Source organism: Salvelinus sp. IW2-2015, linkage group LG31 (genome assembly GCF_002910315.2).
Source record: "Salvelinus sp. IW2-2015 linkage group LG31, ASM291031v2, whole genome shotgun sequence".
NCBI classification, from domain to species: Eukaryota; Metazoa; Chordata; class Actinopteri; order Salmoniformes; family Salmonidae; genus Salvelinus; species Salvelinus sp. IW2-2015.
The window spans coordinates 8,652,424-8,669,210 of NC_036870.1; the positions used below are offsets into that span (position 1 = coordinate 8,652,424).

General features: G+C 42.8%; 1 protein-coding gene across 2 annotated transcripts; it reads left to right on the top strand.

Moving 5' to 3' along the window:
• Nucleotides 1-5,805: 5,805 nt before the first annotated feature.
• LOC111955671 (glyceraldehyde-3-phosphate dehydrogenase-like) lies at nt 5,806-13,142 on the top strand. Of its 2 annotated transcripts, XM_023975921.2 has the most exons (12): nt 5,806-5,868; nt 6,359-6,404; nt 7,846-7,945; nt 8,158-8,267; nt 9,736-9,826; nt 10,121-10,236; nt 11,145-11,226; nt 11,488-11,639; nt 11,867-11,945; nt 12,183-12,266; nt 12,608-12,705; nt 12,831-13,142. In XM_023975921.2, exons 2-12 carry the CDS (start codon nt 6,382-6,384, stop codon nt 12,898-12,900), a joined length of 1,005 nt encoding a protein of 334 aa, XP_023831689.1. In that variant the 5' UTR covers nt 5,806-5,868; nt 6,359-6,381; the 3' UTR covers nt 12,901-13,142. The 2 variants fall into 2 exon arrangements, with proteins under 2 accessions (XP_023831689.1, XP_023831690.1); XM_023975922.1 differs by lacking the exons at nt 5,806-5,868; nt 6,359-6,404 and adding an exon at nt 6,542-6,567.
• The last annotated feature ends 3,645 nt before the right edge of the window (nt 13,143-16,787 follow it).

The following is a 16,787-nucleotide window of genomic DNA, read 5'->3' on the forward strand; positions in this document are numbered from 1 at the left end:
ATGTCCTTTTCTCTTTTTGGACTATATAACTGGTTTACATCAAACCAAGTTACTCTGGAATTAGGAAAGCAAACTTAGCAGAACATACCATGGGAAAATACACTGTCACCTCGTCTATCCTCGATCCAATAGCCGGCATCTCGGTACCTCCTTGCCAAAATGTCACACATATTTCAACTATAAGAAGAGAAAAATATAGGCCATCCCCGGGCCGGGTGCACTGTATACTGTACAGTAGCATGGCAGACCATGGAGAAGGTTATCTGCCGTATGGTTGACCTATAGGCTGACCTTTCCTTCGCCTAGGCCCTATGTGAAGTCTGTGCTCTGAAAGAAGATGGCTCAATTTAGAGGAGAAGCCTAATTTCATGTCAACTCACATTTCTTGCATACTCAGACATCTGTAGCATATAGACCAAGAAGATCTACACAGAGATAGATAACCTCTACTCGTCTTAAGGGTTTTAAATGTAGGGTGAAAGATGAACAAGTGTGTCTAGTCATTTCAATTAATCTCCATTCAGTGACAATATCTGCAGGGACTCTGATTATGCAGCCAATTTCATATTGTCACTCATCAATTTATCAAATATAACACCRCAAATTCTCCCAAGTTCAGTCTAGTCAAGACATGCTGATGCTGAAATCTCAAATAACATCCTAAAGATGGCATGTATCGTAAAACGGAAATGTGGGTTTTATCGAAGAAGGGTCTACTTGCAATGACTAAGATACTGTATGTGGTTGTTTTCCCTTGACAAGTTGAATGCAGGGACTGTAAGTCGCTCTGCATAAGAGCATCTGCCAAATAACTCAATTGTAAATGTATATTGAACGGATGTGTCATGAGTTATGGTATGAAGAGTGGTGCTGGAGCAATAGCCAACATCTGACCCTACGGGAATAGAGTTGGAAGGCGTTGCTGTACATGTCGGAAGGATTTCAGCCAAAATTGCCCCTATCCAAATCACTATCTAAACATTTGCCTTGGGCTGTAATTGAGGCATGTTACGACTTGGACCGAAACCATGGCAGGCCCCTGGTGGCCACCACTGCGGCCAGGCAGATTCCTACTGTGGTCTTTCCCTGTATCAACAGTGGTGCCAAAGCCCTCTCCAGGGAGAGGAGCACAGCCGGCCCTGGCCCCAGGATCTTGGCCTGGCCCTGGGCCAACCTCCAGCAGCAATTCTGGATCCACCGTACATTCCTCTGCTGGGTGATAAGCCCGTAATAAGAAATCGTCCTCCTGACTCAGAAGTAGGAATACATGCATGAATGTAATGAATACAACATAAATAACAAGTATAAAATGGAAGTAGAGATGGAATGGAATGATAAAAACACTAACAATCGCCCAGTAGAACAATGCCCGCTTTAAGATAACAAAGAGCTGTTTAAAGGCAGCAGTACAAACACAACCCAATACCAAGAATAGGAACAACAATGCCAAACATACATTTGAATACGCACTCAACTTCATGAGAGCAGCTCAGGGGATAGTATGCCAGGAGACTCTGACCTGCTGCTGGGAAACCGTGGCTAGTGGGAGAGGTGAGCGGATTTTCTGGGCAGGCTGTAACGGGATTGACCAGTGGGAGGCCTGGTCACTCAGGTCACTCAGTTACAGACAGTTACAGGGGGATGAGATGCTCCCTCCCTCCGCTCATCAGGCTTAAGATGCTCCCAAAGACAAACTGCCTCAACTCCCTTCCTGATCTCTTATATCTGTTTTTGTATGCTACAGTATATTTGCATTTCCTTTTTTGTGTCGATTTTTAAGCGATTTTAYATACTTTAGGTGATAAAAATCACTGTATCAGTTGGATGTATTAGTAATATTATTGTTCTATCTAGGAGCCTTGCAGCCTGGGCACAGTAAGGAGCTCACCATGCCCTGTTTTATGGCTCTGCTATCTTCTGCAGCAAGGCTAAAGTTTGGGGGAGCTTGAGAAAGAGATGAAGAGAGTGTCAGAGATCACCAGCAGAGGAATTCTTAACAGGTACTCCTAACGGACAGTAGAACAGGAGGAAGCGGCGTGGGAGGAACAAGGGAATGAGGCACGGAGTCTCAAGAGACTCACCATTCAAGTGACGCCCGCTATCCTCGATCCCACAGCCTGCCTCTCGCTTTCACCACCTTCAAATTCAAACTTTTTTGTTGTTGTCACATACACATGATTAGCAGATGTTATTGCGAGTGTAGCAAAGTGCTTGTGCTTCTAGTTCCGACAGTGCAGCAATATCTAACTAGTAATCTAACAATTCCACAACAACTACCTAATACACAAATATAAGTAAAGGAATGAAATAAGAATATATACATATAAATATATGGATGAGCAATGACAGAGCAGCATAGGCAGGATGCAATAGATGGTATAAAATACAGTATATACAGATGAAGTCAGAAGTTTACATGCACTTTGGTTGGAGTCATTAAAACTTGTTTTTCAACAACTCCACAAATTTCTTGTTAACAAACTATAGTTTTGGCAAGTCATCTACTTTGTGCATGACACAAGTAATTTTTCCAACAATTGTTTACAGACAGATTATTTCACTTATAATTCACTGTATCACAATTCCAGTGGGTCAGACGCAGCCGTCATACCGCTCAGGAAGGAGACGCGTTCTGTCTCCAAGAGATGAACATACTTTYGTGCGAAAAGTGCAAATCAATCCCAGAACAACAGCAAAGGACCTTGTGAAGATGCTGGAGGAAACAGGTACAAAAMTATCTATATCCACAGTAAAACGAGTCCAAGGCCGCTCAGCAAGGAAAAAGCCACWGCTCCAAAACCGCCATCAAAAAGCCAGACTACGGTTTGCATCTGCACATGGGGACAAATATATTTTTGGAGGAATGTCCTCTGGTCTGATGAAACAAAAATAGAACTGTTTGGCCATAATGACCATCGTTATGTTTGGAGGAAAAAGGGGGAGGCTTGCAAGCTGAAGAATACCATCCCAACCGTGAAGCACGGGGGTGGCAGCATCATGTTGTGGGGGTGCATTGGTGCAGGAGGGACTGGTGCACTTCACAAAACAGATGGCGTCATGAGGAAGGAAAATTATGTGGATATATTGAAGTAACATCTCAAGACATCAGTCAGGAAGTTAAAGCTTGGTTGCAATGGGTCTTCCAAATGGACAATGACCCCAAGCATACTTCCAAAGTTGTGGCAAAATGGCTTAAGGACAACAAAGTCAAGGTATTGGAGTGGCCATCACAAAGCCCTGACCTCAAGCCCATATTAAATTTGTGGGCAGAACTGAAAAAGCGTGTGCGAGCAAGGAGGCCTACAAACCTGACTCAGTTACACCAGCTCTGTCAGGAGGAATGGGCCAAAATTCACCCAACTTATTGTGGGAAGCTTGTGGAAGGCTACCTGAAACGTTTGACCCAAGTTAAACAATTTAAAGGCAATGCTACCAAATACTAATTGAGTGTATGTAAACTTCTGACCCACTGGGAATGTGATGAAAGAAATAATTGCTGATATAAATCATTCTCTCTGTTATTTTTCTGACATTTCACATTCTTAAAATAAAGTGGTGATCCTAACTGACCTAAGACAGGACATTTTTACGAGGATTAAATATCAGGAATTGTGAAAAACGGAGTTTAATGTATTTGGCTAAGGTGTATGTAAACTTCCGACTTCAACTTCAACATATGAGATGAGTAATGCAAGATATGTAAACATTAAAGTGGCATTATTAAAGTGACTAGTGATCTATTTATTAAAGTGGCCAATGATTTCAAGTCTGTTTGTAGGCAGCAGCCTCTCTGTGTTTAGTGATGGCTGTTTATCAGTCTGATGGCCTTGAGATGGAAGCTGTTTTTCAGTCTCTCGGTCCCAGCTTTGATGCACRTGTACTGACCTCGCCTTCTGGATGATAGCGGGGTGAACAGGCAGTGGCTCGGGTGGTTGTTGTCCCTGATCTTTTTTGACTTCCTGTGACATCGGGGACTGTAGGTGTCCTGGAGGGCAGGTAGTTTGCCCCCGGTGATGCGTTGTGCGGAARGCACCACCCTCTGGAGAGCCTTGCGGTTGTGAGCTGTGCAGTTGCCATACCAGGCGGTGATACAGCCCGACAGGATGCTCTCAATTTAGGTGACAAGCCAAATTTCTTCAGCCTCTGAGGTTGTAGAGGCGTTGTTGCGCCTTCTTCACCACACTGTCTGTGTGGGTGGACCATTTCAGTTTGTCTGTGATGTGTACGCTGAGGAACTTAAAACTTAATCAAGCCTACTACTGTTGTGTCGTCTGCAAACTTGATGATTGCGTTGGAGGCGTGCATGGCCACACAGTCATGGGTGAACAAGGAGTACAGGAGGGGGCTGAGCACGTACCCTTGTGGGATCCCAGTGTTGAGGATCAGCGAAGTGGAGATGTTGTTTCCTACCTTCACCACCTGGGGGCGGCCCGTCAGGAAGTCCAGGACCCAATTGCACAGGGTGGGGTTGAGACCCAGGGCCTCAAGCTTAATGATGAGCTTGGASGGTACTATGGTGTTGAACGCTGAGCTATAGTCAATGAARGACATTCTTACATAGGTATTCCTCTTGTCCAGATGGGACGGAGCAGTGTGCAGTGTGATGGCAATTGCATAGATAATTTTTGTTTGTGGGTAGGCAATAAATTAGACTCAAATTCTGCATGCATAGTAGCCTACTGTCGTGGTTCTGGGCTCAAGTTCTGGGTTATGCACTAACAGATCCTCTCACTATGCACACCTGTCTTGGGGGCGGGGAAGGGGGGTATAGAGGATCTTGTAAATGTCAACCTCCAGTGACTTTTGTTTTTTTTCTTACATGGACTCACACACTACTCTGTCCCCTCTCTTTCTCTCACTCTCTCTCCAGGTTTATTTTGGTCCAGAGAACATTGATGCTTAGGTTCATGATAAGTAATAAAGAACCTCCAACATTCAGTATCTACACTTTAGTTCCCTTTACATCCAAATTCTCCAAATATAGGATAACGTTAATTTATCTTGCGGAATTAGGCATCCTACAGCTCAAGCAGGATATCACATAGCCATGGGCACCAGAACATCACATGCCCCATCATGTCTCAAAGTCAGTGTTGACTTGGACTGAAATAGGTTCCGGTACTCATTTTGGGTTCTGAGTTTACATTTAGGTGCAGGAGCTCCACAATACTTTTGAGCTAATATTCTATAAGAGGAACAGGAGCTCAAGCAGTAGAACATTTGAGGTGCAAGTACTCAGCMCCGATGAGCTCCTGTCCAAGTCAAGCACTGTTCAAAGTGTCATCCTCTGAATATGAGCCCGCTTGACTTAAGACAAGTCCAAGTGCAGCTGTGGCCTTACCTTGGCAAAAGGCCAATTGACGGACACACTGTTATCACTCGAAGAAGCATTGGGTTTCATCCCATGTTATTTCAACTGTCTTTCATTGCAACATACTGTCTTGCAGCCAAGCACACCCAATGCCCTGGAAAAATATTATAAAAATGTTTCCCCAAAGATTATATCCTTTAAATAAAGTTAATGTTAAACAGCTGGTTAATACAAGTATTATCTAACTATCAAATCCATCCAAATACAAATCTTCCTCRTTTTTTTTGCCAAGATGCATCCAGTTCATTCCACACGCAATGTAGCCAAGATGATCACATCGATAGTGGTGGGTGTCATTCAAATGAATTTCCTGTTCTGTAATTTATGTTCGTGTCGATTGCGACAACGACCTTGGCTCCCCATCCATCTGTGACTTGACATTCTGAAGGGGCGTGTGCACATGAGTTTGTGTTCACGTGGGGGTGTGTCCATGGACCCTATAGGAATAAATTGCGAGCGCACCTTGCCGACATAGTGGACAGAGCAACTCACAAACGGTACTTTTCAACGTTATTAACCTCTTTATGGCTTCGTAGCCAACTTGACATTTAATTGTAGAATTATGCGTTGATTCTTTGTGGCAATTTACGCTTCGGCAGGTGGAGTCCTACATGGCGTTTTGAAAAGCTGTCTTGTATGACTACAATTTGTATAGATGCAGGATACAATTTATGTAGATGAGAGAGAATAAATTAGCCTACGTGGCATGGATAGTTGAGTATTTTAGGCGAGCAACATTTTTGGGCTCTTTGAAATTATTCTAATGTCATGTATGCATTGTGCAATTCTTGGGATTCTATAGATGCCACAAAATAGATTTGTATCTATCACTGCTAGTGTCTTTCAATAGTGACGGTTAATCAGTGATGCTTAATGTATTGTTGTACATAGATGATTTTAGTTGCTTATTCAAATTTTGCCTTATGTTCATACTGTGCTGGGCTATGTAACACACAAGTTAATTATTTTATTTTGTTTTACCTTCAGCGAACTAGACAAGATCAGGCAGAATGGTGAAGATTGGAATCAATGGGTAAGTTGCATATTTTATCTTTAAAATTGATATATTTTAAAAATAACAGGATCAAGTGACAAGGTAATACCCTGGGCTGCAATGCACTTCTGTACTGTACATTCKATAGATGCTTGCGCTCAAGTTCATAAGCCTGACCAAACTGCTGGGCCATGCATTATGTGTAAGACTCTTTTTGTTTTTTTGTTGGGGGTGTGTCTGCTTCTGTCACTGGGCAAATTTATAGTATTTTAAATTGTATTGTCTTAAAGAGAACATAAGAACTCTCTGTTCACAGGATAGACCCTGGGCTGCATTGCACTTCTGTACTGTACATACCATAGGCCAGGGTTCCCCAACTGGCGGCTGGCCCGCGGGTGATTTTTATTTTTTTTGTCGCTCCAAGTTTTCCCCAAAAATTATGTATGTTGTTGTTGGACGTATAAAGACTGTAAAAACACCAGCAAATCAGCTCCAAGTGATTTTAATTCTGGAAATCTGTTCCAAAGTATTCCCATGCATAATAGAGATATACAAATGTAAGCACGTTTTGAAATGATTCTCTTTTAGTTCAATATTATATCCGTTTGGGCTTCTTGCAGTTATTTGTAATTATGTTCCTGACCATCCGCTCAAGAAAAAATAAGCCTGCGGCTGAGTCTAGTTGATGGTCCTTTTTGTTGTTGCTATGGTGTGTTCAACCCCTCCCTGGTCTGGCCACTACCATCCTCTACTTATTTATGGTTTGGTTGTCACAACYCCTCTTTGCAACACTCTTGTATCTTTCCTCTCCTCAGCTGTCACATTCCTTTATTCTACCCATCTAATAATATCCCGCTAACCTTTTCAGCTGAAGTTCAGAGATCACCGCGAGACAGTTTGGAGGAACTCTTACACCAATCCTATTCCTCTAACCTTTATTTGACCTATAGTCAGCTGTCACTAAACTGCAGGAAGATTAACGTTTGTTATGATAGACCCTTTCCCCAAATCAACCGAACAGTTTTACTGTGCCCGCTTGAAAGACGAAACGCTGCGACCTGGAGATGGCTATTTCACTCCTCCCAAGTATGGAAACTAAATGATGTCTAATGACTGACTAAAAMATCATGCTGACTGTTCGCAGTTCCAAAACGGTTTGTGAAGTATAGTATGGTCTAACTTTGTTGACCAGCACTAAATGACTTGTTAAAGGAAATTGATAACAAGGTATTTTTCGCCAGAACACCTTACGAAACCTTTTTTTTTTTTTTTTGCCTTGTGTTCTTTCTGATGCATGTTGACTCCTTTCTGATGAACTTTGACTTCTTTGCTGAGCCATACGATGACCCTTGTGTGCAAGACTCATTTTTAGGTGTGGGTGTGTCTGCCTGCGTCACATGGCTGCTGCCACCTGCTGGTATAGTGTGGTAATATGGATTTGCATATATATGAATTAACTGTAAGACTTTTCTCTTCTCAGATTTGGGCGTATCGGGCGCCTGGTGACCCGTGCCGCTGCCAAGAGCGGTGAAGTCAACGTCGTCGCAATCAACGACCCCTTCATTGACCTGGACTACATGGTGAGATTTTTATATAGCCTACTGCTTAATATATTGAAATGTAAAATCAAAATATAGGTTACTGAAATTGAGAGAGAAATGTAAACATATTTGAGCAAAGTCAGACCTTAAGTGGGTCAGGTTTCTTTCGGGTTAAATTCTAGAAAAACCTCAGGTGCACAGGGTTTACTGTTCTCATATTCAACACTTCCCTAAAGMTTGTTGTTCCATAGGTCTACATGMTCAAGTATGACTCCACTCACGGTGTATGGAAGCACAGTGAAGTGAGACAAGAGAATGGCAAGCTGATCATTGGCAACCTGCACATCACAGTTTTCCATGAGTAAGTGTTTTTCCTTTTCTTTACTAATGCTCCAGGTGCATTCCTTGGCTTATTTTGTGCAGGGTTTAAAATGACACATTGTGTGTTTCTGAGACACTGTTTTGCGCAGAATCAAATTGATGGGTTATATACTTCTTCTGGCAATATGAATATTTGTCTGTGAATCTTAAACATTCACATTGACTCTTGGGAATGCCTTAGCAGTGGGCTAGACCATATATACAAAGTATGTGTAATCGGCTATTTCAGCCACATCCGTTGCTGACAGGTGTATAAAATTGAGCACACAGCCATGCAATCTCTATAGACAAACATTGGTAGTAGAATGGCCTTACTGAAGAGCTCAGTGACTTTCGATGTGGCACCGTACTAGGATGCCACCTTTCCAACAAGTCAGTTCATAACGTTTCTGCTGTGCTAGAGCTGCCCCGGTCAACTGTAAGTGTTTTTTATTGTGAAGTGGAAACGTCTAGGAGCAACAACGGCTCAGCCGCGAAGTGGGAAGTCACACAAGCTCACAGAACGGACCGCCGAGTGCTGTAGCGCGTAAAAATCACCTGTCCTCGGTTGCAACACTCACTACAGAGTTCCAAACTGCCTCTGGAAGCAACGTCAGCACAAGAACTGTTCGTTGGGAGCTTCATGAAATGGGTTTCCATGGCCGAGCAGCCACACACAAGCCTAAGATCACCATGCGCAATGCCAAGCGTCAGCCGGAATGGTGTAAAGCTCACCGCCATTGAAATCTGGAGCAGTGGAAACGCGTTCTCTGGAGTGATGAATCACACTTCTACATCTGGCATTCCGACAGACGAATCTGGGTTTGGCGGATGCCAGGAGAACGCTACTTGCCCAACTGCATAGTGCCAACTGTAAAGTTTGGAGGAGGAATAATGGTCTGGGGCTGTTTTTCATTGTTTGGTCTAGGCACCTTAGTTCCAGTGAAGGGAAATCTTAACGCTACAGCATACAATGACGTTCTAGACAATTCTGTGCTTCCAACTTTGAGGCAACAGTTTGGGGAAGTTCTTGTTTCAGCATGACAATGCCCACGTGCACAAAGCGAGGCCCATACAGAAATGCTTGTCGAGATCGGTGTGGAAGAACTTGACTGGCCTGCACAGAGCCCTGACCTCAACCCCATTGAACACCTTTGGGATGAATTGGAATGCCAACTACGAGCCAGGCCTAATTGCACTACATGAGTGCCTGACCTCGCTAATGCTTTTGTGGCTGAATGGAAGCAAGTCCTCGCAGTAATGTTCCAACATCTAGTGGAAAGCCTTCCCAGAAGAGTGGAGGCTGTTATAGCAGCAAAGGGGAACCAACTCCTCAGATAGATAGATAGATAGATAGATAGATAGATATAGATGAACCCATCCCTGCATTGTTATGGGAGTGTATAGGATCCCTGTAATTCTAACCCTGGTTTTGTGGTATAATCCTAACTTCTCTTTGCCATCTTCAGGAGGGACCCTTCCCAGATCAAGTGGGGTGACGCTGGCGCTGACTACGTTGTTGAGTCTACTGGTGTGTTCACCACCATCGACAAGGCCTCTGTAAGTACCACTGTTCACTAGCAGTAGGAAGTAGGTCATATTGACAATGGTCTATACTTGAGTTCTGTGAAAAATATGTTTTAATACTTCATGGCTATAATATTGTGGGTGAGTACGCACAGTGCTGTATATATTTTCATGTTGTGAATTGTTTGAATCGCCTCTAGACTACCAATTTTGCATATCATCGGCTGTATGTGACCGAACCAAGCAAGGCAGCCTTGATGCTGTGTATTTGTTGTCACACAAACATACCCTTTGACCTCTCACCCCACCCACCCACCACCACCATAGGCTCACCTGCAGGGAGGTGCCAAGAGGGTCATCATCTCCGCCCCCAGCGCCGATGCCCCCATGTTCGTGATGGGTGTCAACCACCATCAATACGAAAACTCCCTGAAGGTTGTCAGGTAAGCCACTCCCCTCCACCATAACATTATTTTAAAAGGCGCAATGTGACATGTACAAACAGTCCTGCCACATGGTGATATGTTACTTGTACAAACAATCACTCAGTTCCAGCAGGTCAAAAACACTCCCTCTCAGTCTTACTGAGAATGCGAGTATGAAACGTGGCCTGAAAACATCGGGACAATATCGCTAGAGAATGTGTTTGACAGATTTTGGAACAGAACTGTTTTCCACCATTTATGTCAAATTGTGTGTACTCGCATTGTTTACTTCACAGGGATTTCCATAGACCTTGTATTAAAATTATATGGCAGCCGCATATCTCCTCTTGAGGTAAGAAAACAACAAATCAGACTGGGTAACATGGCAAACTATTGATTTTAATACAGGTTTGCGTAAAATGAAACTACAGGTTGCAGCTCTTTAAATTCTGACTTTATGGCTGTGACACAATGTTAAATTACTAAACGTTTGTGGCGCTGTCATATTATTAGTAATGGTTCTTATATGCCGCTTTTCTAATAGGCAATAAAGGAAACATAAAGACAAAACAAACAAGACATTTGAAAGAACTGAGGTGGCGTGGGAGTTATGGGAAGGTTTTAGACAGGACTAGAAGGACCGTTGAAGGGAAGGAGTTCTAGACCCTGAGTGTAGCTGTAGAAGAGACCCTGTCGCCAAAACTCTGGAGTTTGGACTGGAAGAACACACCAGCGGAAAGGGTTGCGTCCAGGTTTTAGTTTCAGAGAGGCAGGATTTAATGTGGTTTAAAGGCGGGTGGAGGAGTGGCTTGATGCTGATGTAGATATGCTGATTTGTTGTCGGCGTAACAGTGGATGTTGAAGTCGCGTCTTTTCCGAGTGGGAGCATGTTGATTATTATTGATAATGATGTCATGTCCTCACAGCAACGCCTCCTGCACAACTAACTGCCTGGCTCCCATCGCCAAGYTTATCAACGACAACTTCGGCATCATTGAGGGTCTGATGGTAAGAATGGATTGGTAGTGGTAAAAAGTGGGTCAACACTGGTGGAGATGTAAATGCTAACATGAATAGAGCCGTCAATGTACAATCATGTTGCTGCTCTGCACAAGTCCTGGGTCGTGTTCATTAGGGTACACAATGGAACATTTTTAAATTAGCTTTTCTTATTAGTTCAGATAGTAACTTCCTGTTTTCTTCAGTTTGGTGCCTAATGAACAACACCTTGCATAGACTAACATCCATATCACTTGRTTCTTCCCCCAGAGCACAGTTCACGCCGTCACAGCCACACAGAAGACRGTTGACGGGCCTTCCGGTAAGCTGTGGAGAGATGGKCGTGGTGCCAGCCAGAACATTATCCCTGCTTCCACTGGCGCCGCCAAGGCCGTGGGCAAGGTTATCCCCGAGCTGAACGGGTATGAACCAATCCAGGGCCACTGGTTTCGTAATGGAGGTTTTACGACCATGGTGATAATGGATGGGATTTGTATAGTGCTTTTCACTAAGGGCGCATCTGAATATTCCAAAGCTTTACATTTCCCTAGACCCATCCCTCAGCTGTATATCAAAACCAGGGCTGTCATTATTTATTTATTTTATTCAATCCCAGAATGTAGATTTAACTGAACCTCCTGACCCACAGCAAGCTGACCGGCATGGCCTTCCGTGTCCCCACTCCRAACGTGTCCGTGGTTGACCTGACTGTCCGTCTTGAGAAGGCTGTAAGTCTCCCAATCACCTCTCTGCTCTTTTTGATGTATTTTWTTGAAATCGATGTTATACACAAGTAAAGCTACTCCGAATACCTAATTCCTCTTGACCACGCTTCCAGCCCAACCCACCTACAAGCTACTCTTGTTTTTGCACATTTCCTTACTGTCAACATAACATGCAACAGGCACTCCATACATAATAATTTGGTTACATTGTTCTACATTTTAATGTTCTGTCTGCCTCAGGCCCCTTATGAAGAGATCAAGAGAGTCATCAAGGAGGCCTCCAAAGGACCCATGAAGGGAATTCTGGGATACACGGAGGACCAGGTAAATATCTTCCCATTCCAAGACCCTGCTTGAATACTATAAAATGCATCATTCCTTCCATACTTTAAGAAATCTGATCTAACATGATTTGATAGCTGTGAGTAAGGTTCTGTGTTGCTGTCATGTCAGTGATGACCACAATGAAGGAAATAAGGAAGGATGCAGTTTAAGAGTACATCAACAGGGCCTAAGCTTTCCTTACTCTCATGCACTGAGCCTCAAGGTCATATGATGCAATACCTGAGTTCAAACACTAGGCAGCAGTAGAGTGATTGTTAATTGGTGGTTCATTTCAGTTTTTTACATAATGAGCCTAAAGCCTGATGCTCTCTCCCCCTCAGGTGGTGTCCACAGACTTCAACGGCGACAAACGTTCCTCAATCTTCGATGCCGGGGCAGGCATTGCACTCAACGACCACTTTGTCAAGCTGGTCTCATGGTATGCATCTGTCTAGACATACCCCCCCCCCCCCCGTCCCCACACACACACACACAATCAATGTTGGAATTTTGAATATTTATATACATTATAAAGACTCCTTCCTCTTGCTCCCTCTCCCATAGGTATGACAATGAGTACGGCTATAGCAACCGCGTTATTGACTTGTGTCTGCACATGGCACTCAAAGAGTAACGTTTCCACAACACACCTCCAACCCCCCATGGCCTCTGCCTTCTCCTGAACGGACATCCACTTCTCCTGAACGGACATCCAACCAGTCCACCGCCAGAGAAAGAACCAGTAGTAAAGTCTATAGCACTGTTTTATAATAAGTCACACTTCTGTTCAGAAGACGGAGTCTGGTTTTTGCCTGCAGAATATTCCTGTCCACCGCGCCGTCCCTTAGTTCACAATAAATGTCATCTGTTTCTGAACATTTTTTTGTCGTCTCAGTCCTCAGGAGCACATCTTGTAAATGCTTGAATTGTTCAAATCCACGCATTAATTTAGATCCGTTTACATTTTATTTCCGTGAATCAGATTTGGTATTCGGGGTACATTAAATTGGGGCGGCAGCGTAGCCTAGTGGTTAGAGCTTTGGACTAGTAACCGAAAGGTTGCAAGTTCAAATCCCCAAGCTGACATGGTACAAATCTGTTGTTCTGCCCCTGAACAAGGCACTGTTCCTAGGCTGTCATTGAAAATAAGAATTTGTTCTTAACTGACTAGAGGTAATAAAATTAAAGCCAAACAGAGGCTTTAATACGACGCATTTGGACCATGCTAAAATGTTCCCATTTACTCAAGTCTGAGTCTTTAAAAGATGTTGAGAAYTGTAGATGGACTTATCTTGTCTGTCAACACCTAGTGGAAAGTGAGGAGTGATTGAGAGTTCTTCAGAAGTGGGTGTAACCATTTAACTGAAACTATTTTCCAGATGGAAGCAAAAAGAAAACAAGTTCAGTGGTGCATTGTATTCTAAAGAAAAATGCTTGACTCTCCATATGGTTCCTTAGATGAGGAACAGGTTACATGATGGCAGGAGCTATAGTCAGTGATGTAGGTCAGATCAAGTCCATAAGAGATCATTGCATTCAAATCACACAGCTCATTGCTCTTTTAAACACAAGACCAGGAACAAGATAACAGGCAAAGAGACTATTGTTGTTCATGTAAGTATTGAACTTTAGGGGTTATTCATAACCGTCACTGTAAATGTACCTTTTAAATTAACGACAGGGAAAACAGGTGCGCACTTCTGAAGAAAATAGTTCTCTCCAATCTATTACTATTCAGATAATGAACTACTACAGTGCATTTGGAAAGTATTCAGACCCTTTAGCTTTTGCCAAATGTTACGTTACAGCCTTGCTTCTGTGAAATAGGTCACAAATATGGACCGTGATCAAGATGACATCGTTCAGGGTTAGCAACAGCTGAAATAACTACCTTTTCTTTTTACCATTCATCTCATAGAGGCACTACGAAAAACATTTTGAGGAGAGATGCACATTTGTGGCAATTCCAAAGAAATAAATGCTATATCACATTTTCTTTTCTTTTTCAAAATAAACATGTAACTTGTGAAATTATCTTGCTTCAAATCACCACCAATGTAAAAGATTAGAAGTTTTCCTGAAAAATAAACACTTATTTTTCTCATCTGAATCCCAGGTGTTACGTGTTGTGGATAAGCATAGGTGCACACTCATTAAGAGGGTCACCGTGGTAATGCCCATAGTGGATTACCTGCTTGGGAAGGGCATGATACAACAGGAGGCGTACGATCAAATCCACAAAGAAAAGATCCCCCAGAATCAAATGAGAGTTGTGTGACCGTTTTCGCTCTGGAGGCGCAAAAGTAAAAGCAGGCTTCTACAAGGGTCTCAAAGAAGATCAACCCCTTGTCCAGGAACTGGGTGATATCAGATGTCTGTCCGATGGTGTGTTCGAATGGGCCTCGCAATATCATATTTATCAGATGGGGAAATCGTAAATATTACATGAATGGGTTTGTCTTCGTCTTATTGCCAAAGTTACAGTTTGTACCTTTTTTAAATTTGAATAAATGGGTTTACATGCCCCATCTCTCGCTCTCTTTCTCTGTCTCATAGAGGAGGAAGATAATGTTGGGAAAACCTCTTCCAGCCCGACTACAGCTGCCCCTACCAATGCCACATCCACAAGTCAAAGCAATGAAAAAGTCATGGCTCCTGTACCCGCAGCCCTGCATGTTGAGGAGAAAGATGTTGAGGAAGAAGTACTTTCCTCCATTCAAAGTCTCAACTCTTACCAATACATGTAATTCACTTACATTACACTTGTTGGAGAACTGTGCATTGAAATTACTACTCTTATTCGAGATAATAGCTCATCTGAAAAGTGACGTGTTGGTTATTTCCATTCCAGTTTTATTGCAGTCTAATTCATTCTACAAGAATTCTACAGCTTCCTATCAGCCTTTGAAAATGATGACCTAATAGACCTCTGTGCTGTATGTACCTGCCTGTTGTTTTAAGGTGGTGTATAGCCAGTCAAAAGAAAACATCTGTTCAAAGCCATGCTTGCTTCATTGTAATATATACATACTGTACATACATACATACATACATACATACAGCCCCAGTCAAAAGTTTGGACACACCTACTCCTTCAAGGGGTTTTCTTAATTTTTACTAGTTTCTACTTTGTAGAATAATAGTGAAGACATCAACAGGAAATAACACATATGGAATCATGTAGTAAGCAAAAAAGTGTTAAACAAARCAAAATATATTTTACATTTGAGATTCTTCAAAGTAGCCATCCTTAGCCTTGATGACAGCTTTGCACACTCTTGGCATTCTCTCAACCAGCTTCATGAGGAATGCTTTTCCAACAGTCTTGAAGGAGATTCCACATATGCTGAACACTTGTTGGCTGCTTTTCCTTCACTCTGCAGTCCAACTCATCCCAAACCATCTCAAGTGGGTCGAGGTTGGGTGATTGTGGAGGCCAGGGCATCTGATGCAGCACTCCATCAGCCTCCTTCTTGGGCAAATAGCCCTTCCACAGCCTGGAGGTGTGTTTTGGGTAATTGTCCTGTTGAAAAACAAATGATAGTCCCACTAAGCGCAAACCAGATGGGACGGTGTATTGCTGCAGAACGCTGTGGTAGCCATGCTGGTTGTGTGCCTTGAATTCTAAATAAATAACTGACAGTATCACCAGCCAAGCACCCCCACACCATCACACCTTCTCCTCCATGCTTCACAGTAGGAACCACACATGCGGAGATCATCCGTTCACCTACTCTGCGTCTCACAAAGACACGACGGTTGGAACCAAAAATCTCAAATTTGGACTCATCAGACCAAAGGACAGATTTCCACTGGTGTAATGTCCATTGCTCGTGTTTCTTGGCCCAAGCAAGTCTGTTGTTATTATTGGTGTCCTTTAGTAGTAGTTTCTTTGCAGCAATTCAACCATGAAGGCCTGATTCACGCAGTCTCCTCTGAACAGTTGATGGTGAGATGTGTCTGTTACTTGAACTCTGAAGCATTTATTTGGGCTGCAATCTAATGAATTTATCTTCTGCAGCAGAAGTAACTCTGGGTCTGAATTTCCTGTGGCGGTCCTCATGAGAGACAGTTTCATCATAGCGCTTGATGGTTTTTGCAACTGCACTTGAAGAAACTTTCAAAGTTCTTGAAATTTTCCGGATTGACTGACCTTCATGTCRTAAAGTAATGATGGACTGTCATTTCTCTTTGCTTATTTGAGCTGTTCTTGCCATAATATGGACTTGGTCTTTTACCAAATCTTCTGTGTACCACCCCTACCTTGTCACAACACAACTGATTGGCTCAAATGCATTAAGAAGGAAAGAAATTCCACAAATATACTTTTAACAAGGCACACCTGTTCATTGAAATGCATTCCAGGTGACTGCCTCATGAAGCTGGTTGAGAGAATGCCAGGAGTGCGCAAAGCTGCCATCAAGGTAAAATGTGGCTACTTTGAAGAATTTCAAATATAACATATATTTTGATTTGTTTAACACTTTTTTGTTTACTACATGACTCCATATGTGTTATTTC